The sequence below is a fragment of the Scomber japonicus genome, chromosome 9 (assembly GCF_027409825.1).
Source record: "Scomber japonicus isolate fScoJap1 chromosome 9, fScoJap1.pri, whole genome shotgun sequence".
Lineage (NCBI taxonomy): Eukaryota > Metazoa > Chordata > Actinopteri > Scombriformes > Scombridae > Scomber > Scomber japonicus.
Genome location: NC_070586.1, coordinates 13,031,961 through 13,048,189, shown reverse-complemented (window position 1 = coordinate 13,048,189; position 16,229 = coordinate 13,031,961). Strand labels below are relative to the sequence as shown.

General features: G+C 39.1%; 1 protein-coding gene across 1 annotated transcript; it reads left to right on the top strand.

Annotated features, from left to right (window-relative positions):
* The first annotated feature begins 733 nt into the window (after positions 1–733).
* Positions 734–15,305, top strand: LOC128365228 (long-chain-fatty-acid--CoA ligase ACSBG2-like). The gene is made up of 15 exons (XM_053325889.1): positions 734–868; positions 2,337–2,411; positions 2,579–2,826; positions 5,085–5,368; positions 6,715–6,803; positions 7,434–7,554; positions 7,681–7,761; positions 8,025–8,174; positions 8,903–9,070; positions 9,149–9,330; positions 10,162–10,395; positions 11,758–11,975; positions 13,145–13,284; positions 13,387–13,630; positions 14,467–15,305. The coding sequence occupies exons 2-15, from the start codon at positions 2,347–2,349 to the stop codon at positions 14,553–14,555; spliced, it is 2,313 nt and encodes a 770-aa protein (XP_053181864.1). The 5' UTR covers positions 734–868; positions 2,337–2,346; the 3' UTR covers positions 14,556–15,305.
* Positions 15,306–16,229: the final 924 nt, after the last annotated feature.

Below are 16,229 nucleotides of genomic sequence, written 5' to 3'. Positions count from 1 at the left end.
TGTTATGAGTAAATGCAATTTAAAACCATCCTCTCTTACTGATATACATTATTTAGCTTATAGCAATCACAGAAAACTAGATGTACATTGAAAATAAAGAGGTTTTAAGATAATCAAGACTCTTTCAAAAGTGTCTCCAACACAAAATCTGACCAATATGCTTAATTTTTATGTGTATTTCTGGCATGTGACAGTCTTTTCTTGATTTGTTAATCTTGTAGAAAGAGTGGTGAGTTGCACAAGATTTTGTACAACTGTTGGATAACTTTTTATGGGTCAAAGTCTCATCTCTCCTCATCAGTCAGAAGAGAACTTATCTATCTATTATCTATTTTATCATTATTTCTCTCTGACGGGCCTCATTGTGCGTATTTGATAGGAGACTGTCCTCATAAGTCGGTTCAAGATAATAAAAACTCTCAATAACAACCGTCACCAACTCACATTAAAATCTCCTCACTACTGTTTAAGCATCTTAGGACTGTTACCAACACCGACGGTCGTCAGCCAACATAATTATTATAAACACAGCTTGTTTCTACCAGCTGGAGACTTGAGTTTGTGTGTTAGCTGTGAGGTCCGCTTCACCTTGAGGAAGCTGTAACCTTTGGTCAAGTTTGTTGGTGGATCTTTAACTGGCCGACGCGGCTGCTGCAGCAGGTGTTGACAGGATTGCGTAAGTCAACTGTAGTGCTGGACGAGGCGTGAGTGGTAGGGTAGTATGATCTGCCCTCATGCAACTCTCCTATAGGCTGATATTTTTCCCCTGGGGGGGCAACAGTCTAGCACCTGCGCTTGGCAGAGGTTCATCCCAGTCCACCCCTGACTCTTGTCACGTCGATGTCGTTCAGTTCTGTTCCTGAAGAAGGTAGGCTGTCATTTATAAAGTTTGTTTCTATTGCATGTTTCTCTTGTGTGTATGTGTGTGTGAAATTATTTATTTAGGTAGCTCAGTTTTCATCTGCTGACTTTAGTGTGGACTGCATGTCCCATGTGAGGATTTCCACACCAAGCTTGACATAGATAATCTTTGTTAATGGACATTTTAGCCCCTTTCCCCCCTCCTCCTCTTTTATTCTGTTCTTTATTTGCAGAGTGTGATAAATCAGTTTTACAGTTTACTTTAAGATTAAAAAGCTGAGAAAACTCCATCATCACACACACACACACTGCGGGGGGAGGAGGGGTCTTTGAAATGCCGACTGACGCAGTGTGAATGGAATTAATGGTAAACATGTTGAAGACAAACACGTGACTTAGAGGGGACAGATATAACCCCCATTGGATTTCAGCAGGCCTGTCAACTTTTGTTTAGTCAACAGAGGCTGAACTGCTTTGTAGAGAAAAGATGATTTTCCTGATCTTTTCTTTCTAATAATAATGTTTAACTACTGAAAATGTGACAGGACGACTGCTTCTGTTAGAAATTTTGATCGACACAACTTACAGGGTAATGTAGAAATCTAAATTAACGTCATTCATGAGACTGAAATTTAAAAATTTAGTCATGAAGGACACTTTTCATTGACATTTGTAAATCATGTACAAAGACTTTGCCTTTGCAACTTAACATTGCCACACTGTAGTTTTGTAAGTTGGCTGACCTTTGGTCTAGAGGAATCTTGACCAAAGTTATCTTAAAAAACCAGAGGTCAGACGGAGTGTCTGCTGGGTTGACACTTCTTAATCTGATGTTATTTTATATATTTATAATGTTCTGAATTATAGTGAATGTGTCGCTTGCTTATGTGACTGTTATCGCTCTAGATATGACTGATTGTACTTGGCAGTTTCTTAATGGTATAAAGACAGATAACAAGATGTAACTGTGGAGTACTTTAAAATCTTTCCACTGTTTCAAAATATCCACACTAGATGGCATTATTTCACTGTTTCTGGTGCAGGCACAACAATATTTACATTTTATTTGATACCTTAACTATTGATTAGCCGCTTATATTGAGCTATTGATGGGTGAGATACGGGATAGTGTGTTCCTGACTGTGAATTTGTGGGTCAAAGGTGCTTAAAAGTTGATGTGAAGAGTATAAATAGTGCACACAGATGTCCCAACGCTTACTGGCACCATCATCCTAAGTTTCGACATGTGGACCACTGCAGTACGTGATTGTTAGTATTGACGGTCATTGGCTCGGACCTGTTGCAATGACTGTGGTGAATGGCAAGTCACATATAAATGAGCAGAGTGGTGCTTGTTTCATAATAGTTGTAGATAACCTTATCTGCCTGAAGGGTCTTCAGTGGAGGACCTCCAGAGTTGCTTAATGCTCACTTTACTTTACGTCCACTGAAGATAGTTTTCTGTTTTTTTCCAGCAAATTCAACATGAGTGACCAAGAAGATTCTGTTATGAGCAATGGTGTGGCAGTCATGGAAGCTGACACGGAGAGGTATGAGAAATGTTACATGTCTTAAAATGGGAACTAAAGCCTAAATCCACTCATTATGATTTGATCGTAGGATTCTTTGATTTTTAACTATTTATTCAAAGAAAATTACAATTTTTACATGATGGGATATCAGCATCTCATTCATGCCTTCTCATTGGCTTTCACAGCATCGCTACCCAAAAGTCACAAATACTGTCGGACCCCACAAACGTTATGAGCGAGACCCAATCCACCCTCATCCTCAGCGAAGAGGACACAACTGCAGAGTCAGTGAAAGTTGAGGACAGAGTGACTCCAAATGGGTCCGCAGTTCAGTCACAATCCCAGGAGACTGATCCCTCCAGGGACACCGAGGCACCCGCCGAACCTCCAAGGTCTCCTGGGCCAGAGAAAACTACTGAAGGAATTACACCAGGTGAGAGTCTGACAGGAGAGGAACTAATGTGATCAAAAAATTAAGATGCTTTTTTTTACTTTGTGGTTTGGTGATTGTGGGGCACAGCTAACCTGGACGTCAGGATGCCCTAAAGGGTCATAAGACTGTCAAACGTTTCTGTAGTCTTTGTTATAACTCTTCAGGCCTCTAAATACTTTCTATATCATCAATCTGAGAGGGCAGCATCAGTCTTTACTTGAACATGTACTGTAGAAATGTAAAAAAAGGTCAAAAGGGATGTTTAAAAAAACCTGTATGTGGTGTATTAACACAGACATTACATGAAAACCTGAGAAAAATGAGTTTCAATTTGAATATAATGATTGTTAGATAAAGTGAAGTTTTAAAATGGATTTGAAGAGGACTGAACAGATTAATTACCTCAAACTCCTCTGACTGGTTTTTCGACGGTATCAAATGTCTTTTTAACTTAATGGAGCAGAAATTAGGATTTAACAGTTGTTCCCCATTGGCAGTAAGTTCAAAGGTCATCTTGATTGACTCTACACAATAGTGTTTAAGCTATTTACATAGAAACTAATGAGAGACCAGCGTAGTGTATTATCTGTTTGGTGCTAAGCAACCTCTGCCGCAGCACTCTGTACACATTGTATGTGTGATATAGAGATAAAAATACAGGTAGTTACAGCAACTGAATGAATGTAACAATGACCATTTGTAAATTAGCTGCACATTGTAGCAGCTTGTAATTTGAAATTGCTCACATCTTTTTTATCCTGTATGTTTGATGGATAAAATAGAATCAGAGAAGATCGCTCATTGTCAATTACATGTTTGATGCAAAATTCAGTAGTTAAGTACAAATTTTACAGATTTTAAAGGTGCAGTGTGTAAAATTTAGTAGCATATGACAGAAAGGACTCGGCAGAAATGGAATATTATATTCATAAGTATGTTTTAATTCTTCCACACAGCCCAATATGTTGCACTGTCGTGTTTCTACAGTAGCCCAGAACGGACAAACCAAACACTGACTCTTGAGAGGACTTTTGTGAGTTTCGTGGCAACCTCAACCACACACTGGCCCTTTTTAAGAGTCAGAGTCAGATGGACGATGATCATATTTTTACATTTGCTACTGTGTGACCTGCAGTTTTCTATGTCAGAGATGTGCTCAAACTGTCAAAATGGAAATATTTCTGTCTGTCATGCAAGCAACATGTGCTTGTGGACAATATAACCAAGGAAAATAACACCACAGAGGATGGATAACACACTGACAGACAGAGTGCTCCCTTAGTAAAATGTGATCTGAACCAGTCTAATGATGTATCTGAGACGCCTTGTGGGCATTTCAGTTGCAGTGAAGAGGCTTTTTTTTTGTTGAGTAAAAATCACATGTTTACTGTATCAAATGATGCACAAGGCTCGAAACAAAACAAAAGTTGTTTGCACTAATTTGTGCATCGACTGTTAGAAATGTGAGACATTTTATTTAAATAGATGCAGCTCTGAGAAGTTCCCGACTGAAGTGTTACCAATTTATTAATTTAAAAAGCAAAAATCCCCAAGATTGAGTTCACTGAAAATACTTTTAGTAAGTGAGCAAACATTTTTATGACATAAAGCAACAAAGAGTAGAGTTTTGACGACTAAACAAAAATAGGTAATGAAACTTTCTGATTCGAGTTGAGGCCGGGGTGTATTGACCTTTCAATATGCAGCGTTATATATATATGTATGTATACACCCTGTTAGTTATGTAATACTTCCTACCACACGCCTCACCATGAAGAAGAAAATGTAGCTGAGGTCAAAAGCTTTAAGAATAGATCAAATGTTTGCATCTAAACTGTTAAATTAAAATTAAATTTACATTCAATAAAACAGAAGAAATACACATTTGTACATTTTTAGAAAACAAATTATTCATATTTCTGTCTGTTGTTTCGTGCCATTAATCTACTGTAATAACTATGTGAACAAGCTATATCACTTCCTCTCTCTAAACTGGACTGGTAGGCATCCACAGCTTCCTGTTTTGTCTCAGGTAACAGTGTAGTCTTTCCTCATTCATTGCCCAACCTGTTAATTAAGTTGCAGCGAGACAGTCAGTGTAACACACCCACAGAGGCAGTCCAGAGATGTCTGCAGCCCTCTCACACACTTCATTCTTCCTCTTAAGGCTGAGCTTGCTGTGTCTTGGTTGTGGTGGGAGTTTTTCCACTTTAACTCGTCATTAATGGCTGCTAAATGCCCCTGTTGTCCCAATGCAGAGGAGCTCAAGGCAGTTCCCCTGTCGACGGCGAATGTAGCTACGACTTTGTCCCCGGCTGACCAGCTATGGTGCTGTGCCAGAGACCAGGCAGTCAGGCTGAGGATGGAGGGATCAGGACCGGCGTCGGAGACTCCCATCACGATCCATCAGATGTTCTTGGAGGCGGTGGAGAGCCACGGGGATCATCCAGCCTTGTCTTCCAAAAAAGAGGGGCAGTGGGTCAACTTGACTTGGAGGCAGTACTATGAACAGTGTCGAGTAGCTGCCAAAAGCTTCCTCAAGGTTTGTCAGCAGCTGGACCTGCATGTTTATTTATTTACTCTGGCTGTGTGCTGTAGTAAAATCAAGTTAGTATTTGGATAATGACACAGGCTTTATGTTGTGTTGGTTCCGTATTAAAGTTCATTGAATTTTAAATGAAACATTAACCAAAAGATTAAGGTGCTTAACTTTTAATGTCCGCATCTGTTCTAGAGTCACAATGTAGGAACTGAATCTGGGTTTTTAAAAGTGTTTCATACATGCTGTAGTTTTTTTAAGGAACAGAAACTGAGAAAGGAAATGGAAATTAAATTATGTAGAAGAAACAGTTTCAGTTTGTACACATGAACGTTAAAAGGGAGCAGATTGGACATGTCACTGTCAGGTCATCACAACCCAAAGACATTAATAGACAGTGATAGTTTTAGTTTTACTGCAGACAGCTTCACTTCTTTTCTTGCTTGCTTCGAGGGCTTTTCTGGTTTTCAGCAATACAAAGAATAATGACAGGATTTGCGCTGTTGAATCAGGACTTTTTCAAAAGTTTCATAGTAGTGTCATTTCATAAAAAAGAGTTCCTTTAATTGACCAAAAAGTAGAAGAGGCTCCTCAAATAGGAAAATAATCCATTTATTTCATCACATAATTCTCATAAAGACTCTTATTTTGAGTCATTATTATTAGTTTGGAGCTTTTTGCACATGAAATAAATGTTGTTGTTTTTTTTTTTTGCTTCTTAGGAGGCTCTCCTACTTTTTGTATCAGTGTGGTGGTTTTATTAAGAGGAGTTGTCCTTGATGCATGAACACATTTACATAACCAATCTATCCAGTGAGGCACATTCCAACTTTTAAGCCATTAATAGCAAATTCCTGTCGCTTGTTTACGATTGTCCACACGCATTGTCCTATGGTTCAACAGGTTTGACAATAGGGACGAGAACACCTTTAAACACCTTTAAAGCTGCTGAAATATAGTCTAAAACAATGAAAAAATGTCCTAATACTGTACAACTTATTCTATAGTTACAGCCTGAATGAGCAGTGATTAAAAAGTATTGGCACATGAATTATATTTCTCTAATTAAAGGTTACACAAGACCCTTTAATTCCTGGCTCCTGGTCTGTAAACAGTGCAGCAGAGTTACTCCATCGCCCCCTGTAATCTTCTCAGTGTGTGACAGGGCGGGCTGAAAACTAATACTTGGGCGTGTGGAATTCACAGCTTATATTACATCTCTCATTTCACACCCATGATGGTGTCACATGAAGTGGGGTAGCTTTTGAACCGTGATGTAGGCCAAACATGATGGAGGGCACTGTGCTGCTGCGTCATTAAAGATACATCTTGTTGTTGTTTTCTTTCAGCTGGGGCTGGAGCGCTACCATGGTGTGGGTATTCTGGGATTCAACTCTCCAGAGTGGTTCATCTCAGACATTGGCTGCATCTTAGCTGGGTAAGATCACAAGTAGGGAGCTGAAATTGATGTAAATAAGACAGAGAAAGTCTCTTTTGTCCATAAGATACCTCACCATTGTTGCACTTGACACTTCACTGCATCTTAGTCTGTGCTTAAGTCTTTGTCTGCACACCTGTTTAGGTACCAATTGAAAACACTGATGTGGGTGTCATTTCCTCCCAGTTTATGGATTTAGAAAAGCACACTGTCAGCACTGCTTACTACCTTGTTTGTCAGCAAAATGATTGATGAGTATAATTATAGTATAGTTAATGGTAGTATAATGACATTGAAACTGCAGATTTACAGGCAGTTATTCAATTCTTGTGATTTCGTAGAGCTCATGGTGATGTGTTTTGTTTTATTAACAAAATCTAAACCTGAAGATACTTAGTTTACTGTCACATATGACTCAGAAAAGCTTAAAAGCTTCACATTTAAGAAGCGGCAACCAGCAGATTTCTTGCTTTTTACTTTTTTTAAAATGAGATGAGACAATAGTTTCCCTTAATTTTCTGCTTATTGGATAATCGACTAAATGTTGTAGCTTTACTTTATTTTATCAGTAAATTCTTCAGGTTACACATTCCATGAGATTTACTCTCCAGTATCTGATTTGTGCCACAGAGGTCTGGCAACCGGCATTTACACGACCAACTCACCCGAAGCTTGCCAGTACGTGGCTGCCAACTGTGAGGCCAACGTCCTGGTTGTGGAGAATCAGAAACAGCTTGAAAAAATCCTGAAGGTAAGGATTACAGCTCTTATGAGCCTGCACTGTGGACGTGATTAACTGTAGCTGTCAGTGGCAGCTTATGAAAAAATAAAAATCAATCTTTTAAATGTCTTTTGTTTAATTTGTCTGTACCAACAGGTTAAAGACCAACTACCTCTTCTGAAGGCCATTGTCCAGTATAAAGGCGAGCTGCAGCAGAAGGCACCATTCCTGTACACAGTATGTTCACATGACAAACATATTGACTGAACACAGATAACAACATAATCTGATACTGTGCCAGAGCCAGAATAAAGAAATGCTGTATGACAGAATGACAACTGCACCATTGATCCTCTTTAATCTTCCCAAACGTCAGCTTCAACTTTACTTCCTCAAAGACTAAAAATAAAAACAGCAGCAGAACAAAGCCACAGATAGAAACACTTCTGCCATCCTGTACATAGCAAACATGAACTTAATTAACCTCTGTGTTTGTGTAGTGGGAAGAGTTCATGAAGGTGGGAGAGGACGTGCCTGACGAACAGCTCAATGCAGTGATTGACAGCCTTCGCGCAAACGAGTGCTGCACCCTCATCTATACCTCAGGGACCACCGGCAACCCCAAAGGTGTCATGTTGAGCCACGATAATGTGAGTAACTAGTGCGGGTTGAGACACTTAATTTGTTTTAACTTTAATTGTACTGACATGACTGGACACTTTTAAGGTGATGGTGTTTAAGAGATGTGGAATAAAGTAAAACAGACAATTACACATGTGGACATATCGTGGAAAACAGCAGAAGAATGTCAGCAGATAATAAAGTGAAACATGTACACTGTGTTAAAATGAGGCTGAATAAAATAAAAACTAATAAGGGTTAGTAAACTGTAGCTTGTGTAAAGTGGTTACTGAGTGGGTGAGAGGGTTGTGAGATTTTAAATGTCAAAAAAGTTTGTGGTGGACACGCACATCTTGAAATAGAAAGAAAGCAGGCACTGGACCAAATAACAAATATGTTATTAAACTACAGACTAGACTATGCAGTGTTCATAGGTAAGAGGGTAAGAAGGTAGTTTATTCATTCCTGGGAGGAAATTTATATTTACAGCAGCAAGTGCAATAATATCAATCAAGCCAAAAAAAAAGAAGCGTAAAAACAATAGTAGAAATAAATAAGATTAAAATAAGACATTAAATAAATACTTATAAATATACTAATGTACTATAATAAAATACTCTTAAAAGCTGGTTATGTATGTTAAAGAGAAGTGAAGGTCTACGATTACAACATCACCTCTCAGTGCATCAGGCAGACAGCAGCTGGATCTAATATTAAAAAACTCTCTGATGACTTCCTCTCTCCTCCTAACGTGCAGCTGACATGGACGGCGCGTGCAGCCGGCACCATGGTGAATCTGAACTGCGCCGAGGAGACGTTGATCAGCTACCTGCCGCTCAGCCACGTGGCAGCGCAGGTCAACGACATGTGGATCTCTATGAGGTTTGCCGGGACCACCTACTTTGCAGAGCCAGACGCCCTCAAGGTGAGGATGCCTCATGCTGTGCGAACATTATCAATAAATGTTGTTTTTAAAACTCACAATCCATTTCAATTTCCTCAGGGCTCTTTAGGAGCAACACTGAAAGATGTGCGTCCGACTTCTTTCCTGGGAGTTCCTCGCGTGTGGGAGAAGATGCAGGAGAAAATGAAGGCGATGGGTGCCAAGTCGTCCCCAATGAGGAAGAGAGTGGCAGACTGGGCCAAGTCCATCGGACTGCAGTACAACTACAGTGCCATGAACAAGTGAGACAGCCGCAAACGATCATTGTTACAATTTGACAAAGAAACATGTTTTTGCATTATGTGACAAGAAGGCCATCTTATCTAAATATGTGATACTGCATAACTTCTCTGTGCTTGTTACAATCTTTGGGAGGCACCAAGTTGTCTAGCTATCGTCATGTTTACCATGACACATCACACCATTAAGACAATATTTAGCTCACATTTTATCATGACCCAGACTTCATTGTTGATTTTAATCAACGATCTTATCAGCAGTGGCGCCAGAACTTTATTTAAATGTTTTAATTCATCAAGTAATTTATCAGATTTTGAAAATGTAAAATTACTGTCTTAAAAAGTTTTTTTAAGCAAATGTCTTGAGATTAGTCTTAGCATCAGTGTTAATCAAAACATGCAGAGAGCTGGTAATAATAATAAGAAGAAGAAGAAGAAGAAGGAGAAGAATAAGAATGCATTTTACACCTTACAAACACGCAAGAAAACAAACATTGCCAGAGATTTTTTTAAAAAGTGGTTTAGCTCCATCTTCAGGGGGCAAAAAAGATTTCATAATCAATATGAGACTGAATATGCTAGTAGAATTAGGTGTGTTTTTAGGATTTAAAGGTGGGGATAGAGTCTGAATTGTGAATTTCTTGTGAGAGATCGGCTGAAGGCTCCTGACTCAATGGTTTTAAGGTGGGCAGATGGTGCAGAGATGACAGTAGAGGATCTGAGAGTACAGCAGGATGTGTAGATATGAACAAAGTCAGGTGTCAGTTTTGGTTAAATAATATAATCTCCTTCCCTGGTGTATTTTTAAATTAATGTACTTTTTTTGGGTTACAGGGAGTATCTGGTGCCCTGGGGCTTCATGCTGGCAAACAATCTGGTCTTCAAGAGGGTGCGTGCCGCGCTGGGCTTGGACCGCTGCAAGTCTTTTTTCACCGGCGCCGCCCCCATCACCAAAGACACTCTGGAGTACTTCATGAGCCTGGACGTCCCTCTAATGGAGCTGTACGGCATGAGTGAAAGCAGCGGCCCGCACACCATCTCCGTGAACAACGACTACCACATCACAAGGTCAGCGGGTCGAACGTACCATCTCTTATTCACCTGTGCTGTTCATACGGATGTGAGAGTTTTGTCATTTTCTCTCCATTTTTGGGTTAAAAACTGAACTTAAAACAGATTTATCCTAAATAAGAAAGTGTGATCTCTACCGCAGATCATTTGCAACAGCATTTGAGCCAATTTGTACTAAAACTGGAAATTTCTCTGCCCACAAGAAGCAATGAATCAAACTTTTAGCCCATGATAAAAAGGATTAAATGTGCACTTTCTCCTTTTACCTCTCTCTACCAGTTTGATAGTGTATCACAGACCAGACAGGTTTATGTATTTCTACACAGTCACAGTCGCTTTACAGAGTTGATGAGAGTTGATTTCCAGACTCCAGAATTTAAGTTTGTAGGGATGGAAATGTCTGTCTGTTGGTGATTATCATGTCATTTTATACAGACGTTCATGGTCCCTGGAGGATAAACAATACATTTACAAACAACAAGGAAAGCCAGGGGAGGTATTAAAATCTAGTAGTAAGAGAAAATGATGATGATGTTTCTACTGTCGCCCTGAAGGGACAAACCAAACACTCCCTTTAGAGACGGACTTTCACATTTTTCATGAGTTTCACAGCCACTGTAGATTCTCCCACACACTTGGAAGGGGGAGAGTGAGGTGGGAAGAGTATACAGTTGGTTGCGCTCTACAATCTCACCCCTAGACGCAGCTAAATCTTTCATACTGGTCCTTTAAATTGTTGATAGATGATGAAGATCTGACAGTGAGGAGCAAACTTTTTATTTTGACCGAAAGTAACTGAGCTTTAAATACAAATAAAAGAGTCTTAAAGTCAACAATATATATTTCACCAGTGGAGTGAGACCAGTACAGGGTTTGATGTGGTCTCTTTAAACCACCTATTGGGAATTACTGCTAAAACACTGGACATAGACACAAGAAAGAAAGAACAGACACTGATTGATCAGAAGATTAAAGGAAGTTATTATTGATCAATAAGGAGACAGAACTCACAGAAAAAATCAGTCTTCTATCTTACTATACAAGGTCCAACTAACATCTTTTATAGTTTTTTAGGACAAAGAAACGGGGCCAAGATAGAAGAAGAGCAATGGGCCTCCTAAAGACAACAACACACGTTCCATAAGACACACAGTGATGAGGCAAAAACAGTGATCTTACATCCACAACCTTAGATTAAAATGATCAAACCAATTGTAAATCCCTAATAATGTGGGGCAAATGTATTACTTTATTAGTCGTTATTGGCTCCTATAATCCTTCTTCACTTTCACACACCAGCATGCAAAGTGAAGCTGCTGGTCAACATCATGTTTCTGACTCATGATTTCATCTGTCCAGCTGTGGAAAGGTGATGCCAGGCTGTAAAGTGAAGCTGGAGAACCCAGACGAGGACGGGAATGGAGAGATCTGTTTCTGGGGTCGTAACGTCTTCATGGGCTACCTGGACATGGCTGACAAAACCACAGAGGCTCTGGACCAGGACGGCTGGCTGCACTCTGGAGACCTGGGAAGACACGACCAGGGCGACTTCCTGTACATCACAGGAAGGATTAAAGGTAAAAATGATGTATAGCTGTATAGTCTGCGTGTCGGCCTTCAGTGTTTGGGTCTGAGCGGGGATCATGGGACTGATTCGTTAGCAACCATCCCGGCAACAGGAGCAGCTGCTGTCACATTTCAGGGCAGCTGACACTGATATTGTTTTAGTAGTTTAACAGGTTGAACTGGCTCAACAGCGTGATGTTGTTATGGGAACACAATGCCAAACTTTTAACCTACTTTACTGTCCTTGTAGGAAAGTATTTAACCTTTTGGCTCAGACAGACAGAGCTTTGGTTTGGCTTTGATTTCATTCTCAGGAACAACAGAGAGAGCAATTTTCTCATTTTAGTGACGCCACAGAGGAACGCAGCTCATACTGATTAAACCACTACATAGTTATTCATACATTGTCATCCCTTCTACAATGAGAACATTTCACCTGTAAGTACACTTAATTATGAAAATGACAACAAAAATCATCAAATAATAAACTTTAAGATTTCTATAGCACCTTTCCAAACCGAAGTTATAACACATATCATTTAAGCAAAAATAAAATTAACAGTATATTAAACACAAAAACACAATTAAAAAAAACAATAATCAAATATAAATAGATGACACATGACACAAAAACTAAAAAAGCTTAACTACAGCAGTGGTTGAATATAACTAAGTACATTGATGTAAATACTCTATTTAAGTACAATTTTGAGGTACTTTACTTGACTTGAATATTTTCATTTTATGCTACTTTACACTCTTAATCTCCTACATTTATCACTGCTTTTGACTCATTTGGTCTTACTTTATATGATGAAATTCATTTGATGAGATTAAACTACCCAACAGTAGGCCTATATGAAAGGTGCTTACATTTTGCAGTAATACTTCTTACATGTAATGGAGTATTCAGTAAAAGATCTCGGTACTTCTTCCACCAGTGTTGTCCAGTTTGCCTCTGTTTATATTCAAGTTTTTCTGCTCACCTTAAATAACTTTTTTTTACATAATTTTGAGGCTTTATTGTCTTTTTTTGATCAGTTTATAATTATATTTGGTCTGGAGTGGTAATGATGATATAATTTATTGTCAAAAATCACAAAAGCGTGTGTTTTATGATCAAATTAAAGATGCTGACATGCAGGGTGACTTATAATTTTGAATCTGTCTCGTGCTTTAGAGCTGATCATTACCGCTGGTGGAGAGAACATCCCTCCCGTCCCCATCGAGGACTCGGTAAAGAGCGAAACGGCCATCATCAGCAACGCCATGCTGATTGGAGACAAGCTCAAGTTCCTGTCCATGATGCTCACCCTCAAAGTAACCGCGCCTCTCATCCCTGCAGACATCAACAGCTCCTAAATACATAAAACAGACACAAGAATGACCCCTCTCTCCTTCCCTCTGTCTCTTTTTTTCCAGTGTGTCGTGGACGATAACGGTGACCCCACAGACGACCTGAGCCCTGAGGCTTTGGACTTCTGCCGGCAGCACAGCGTCACGGCAACCAAGGTGTCAGAGATCATCGCCAATAAGGAGCCAGCGATCTACAAAGCCATTCAGGAGGGGATGGAGCGCGTCAATGCCAGAGCGACATCCAACGCCCAGAAGGTCCAGAAGTGGGTCATACTGGAGCGAGACTTCTCTGTCGGCGGAGGAGAGCTGGGTGAGATAATCGTGTTTAGTCACGACATGGGGGGGGGTTAACGTACTCAGCCATATTTAAAGGAAGGAGGAAGTATTTAATCCTGCCGTAATGTTTGATGTTATCGTAAAAGGTTAATCGGCTTTCAATCAAGATCTTAATCAGACGAGTCCTGTGACTTGGGTGGTTTCCCTGATGGCATTTCAGTAAAGTTGATTGGATTGCGATCGGATCTCTAGCTCTGAAACTCTTTTACCTGAGGGCAGCAGGAAGTTTTGAAAGCAAACTTAAGACCTATACCTTTTTTAATCTGGCTTTCAATAGAACATTATTGTATTTATTCATCTCTCTTTTATTTTATATTTTAGCCTGTTTTACTACTGGGACTATCCTTTTTTTCCAATTTTCATTTCCTGATTGTTTTCCTTTGTAACTCACCTTTTACTTATTAATCACATTTCTTCTTAGTTGTTTCATTATTTTATTTTTCCTTTCAATACTCCCACCCCCTTTTTTTCCTTTTAATACCCCCACGTTAAATTTCTGGGTTTACCTACTTTATTGTATAGTAAATGGTAAATGGACTGTACTTACAGTATATAGCACCTTTCTAGTCATTGGACCACTCAAAGTGCTTTTACACTACATGTCATATTCACACATTCACACACATTCATACACTGAGGGTGCCAACCTGCTCATCAGGAGGAAACAGCATTCACCCCACATTCAAACAGCAGCAGACTTTTTCTGAGTTTAAACTTTTTTTCTCCACAGTGGCCCTAATCCTCTTCCGTAGTCTTCAGTTTGAGATTTACATTGAATTAACCCTTTATTTTCCCTTTTTATGTTTGTAGGACCCACCATGAAGCTGAGGAGGCCCATTGTAGTGAAGATGTACCAGGAGACGATCAATGAAATATATGCAGTAACAGAGACACAGTAGAAGAAGGTGGTCATGAGAAACCTTAGACATATTTATGAACATTGAATTTTCACCTGGATGCCTTCAGAAATGTATAAACCTCTATTAAATGTTGACTTTTTACCTGAATGTTAAAATGTAGCTGTTTTGGTTTCAGGCGTAAAGTCTTGAGTATGGTTGTATTTTATTTAAGGGAATAGAGGTTTGTGCTGCTGATGTTTTTAATATGTCACATTTTTTCTCCATTTGTTTGTTTGGTCCGAATCAATATTTAAACCCTTAAATGTACATACGATTTCACTTTGCACTATTTGTAAATAAACCATCCAATCACAGCCAAATCCTGCCGTTTGCACGTACAGGCGAAGTGTACAGTAACAAGGCAGCGTTATAGTATCATATTTTATAAGAGCCAGCTGTCGGCCAGTCGATGGTCGGGTAGTTTGATCCCCAGTCACATTGGATGGTGTCATCAATAAATTTAAATGTGTTTTAATGTTTGAAGAGACGCCGTTTCATCATCATCCAGCATGTTTCCAGTTGTCATGTTGTGTTCATAAGAGATGTTTAAAGTACGTGAATGTATTCATAAATGTATTAAGAGCAATAGTCTGAATTCCCTGAATCATGTGGAAATTGTAAAATGTACATTTTCGCTTTGTTTTTTTTGTCAGTGTTTCTCCGTGTACAGTTTGAGAAACACTGAGATGTTTGTTTTGTGGTGGAGTTTTCCATCAAAATTGTCAATAAAAAATTGAGTGATTTAAGAAAAAAAAAGTCTAAACCTGATTTTGCTATTTAACTTCATTTCGAGGCAAAAATGCAGTTTGAGGTACAAAGATAAATGTGTTAATTTGACCTTTTTAATGGCTTTACACTGCATGCATTACCCCGCTTTTTTATTATAAAACTAAGTACTGCAGTGTCTGAAATTAGCCTTTAAAAATGAGTTCCCTCAGGCTTCAATTTAACCCTTTAATTATTGACACCCTCATTAACCTAAAGGTCATTTAGACGAGGGTCACTTTAGAAAATGGGACGCCAACAGGACGGGGCAGTGCATAATTACATGTAATAGAAACCAAGGTGACGCCTAAAAGCAAACATGGAGGAGGACATTTAAACTCAGAGCTCTGAGTCAGGATTTATCTTCAGTGTCTCATATTTGATTTAAATGTTCTCGATAAAGAGAAAGGACACACTGGATGTTCATATCAAGCCGAAGTTTGCCTGTGAATCATCTTTTTTATCTGGAAACCAAAAATGTGTCGTCGAGTTACAGATATCAGGGTTCTGTATGTAGCTAGATATCGTCAGGTTTCTTTGACAAATCCTGAGATGTTTCACAGTTATACTTGAATTAAATATTATTACAATTATTCACATGAACTTAATCATAAAATGAATGAAGAAAATAAACCATAAATACAAATTACCAGAATTTAGTTTGTCATAGTTGTACAATAAGAGCTGAGGCTGGTTGATTATCAAAGCTGGATTACCACCAGGGCAAATGAAGATGATGATGATGATGATGATGAATACATTTTAAAGGAGGTGTGTGCAGGATTTAGTGGCGTCTAGCAATGAGGTTGCAGATTACGACCAAATTAATACCACTCCTCTCCCTCTCCCCGTCCCTATGTAAAAATTAAAGGGCTCATTCCAAGGTCACAAAAAAATTATGATTAAACA

Excerpts from the sequence above, each read along its gene's own strand:
- LOC128365228 (XM_053325889.1), top strand. The coding sequence starts at position 2,347 with ATGAGTGACCAAGAAGATTCTGTTATGAGCAATGGTGTGGCAGTCATG. Across the intron at positions 13,285-13,386 it reads CCATGATGCTCACCCTCAAA|TGTGTCGTGGACGATAACGG; the intron begins GTAACCGCGCCT and ends CTTTTTTTCCAG. Across the intron at positions 13,631-14,466 it reads TGTCGGCGGAGGAGAGCTGG|GACCCACCATGAAGCTGAGG; the intron begins GTGAGATAATCG and ends TTATGTTTGTAG.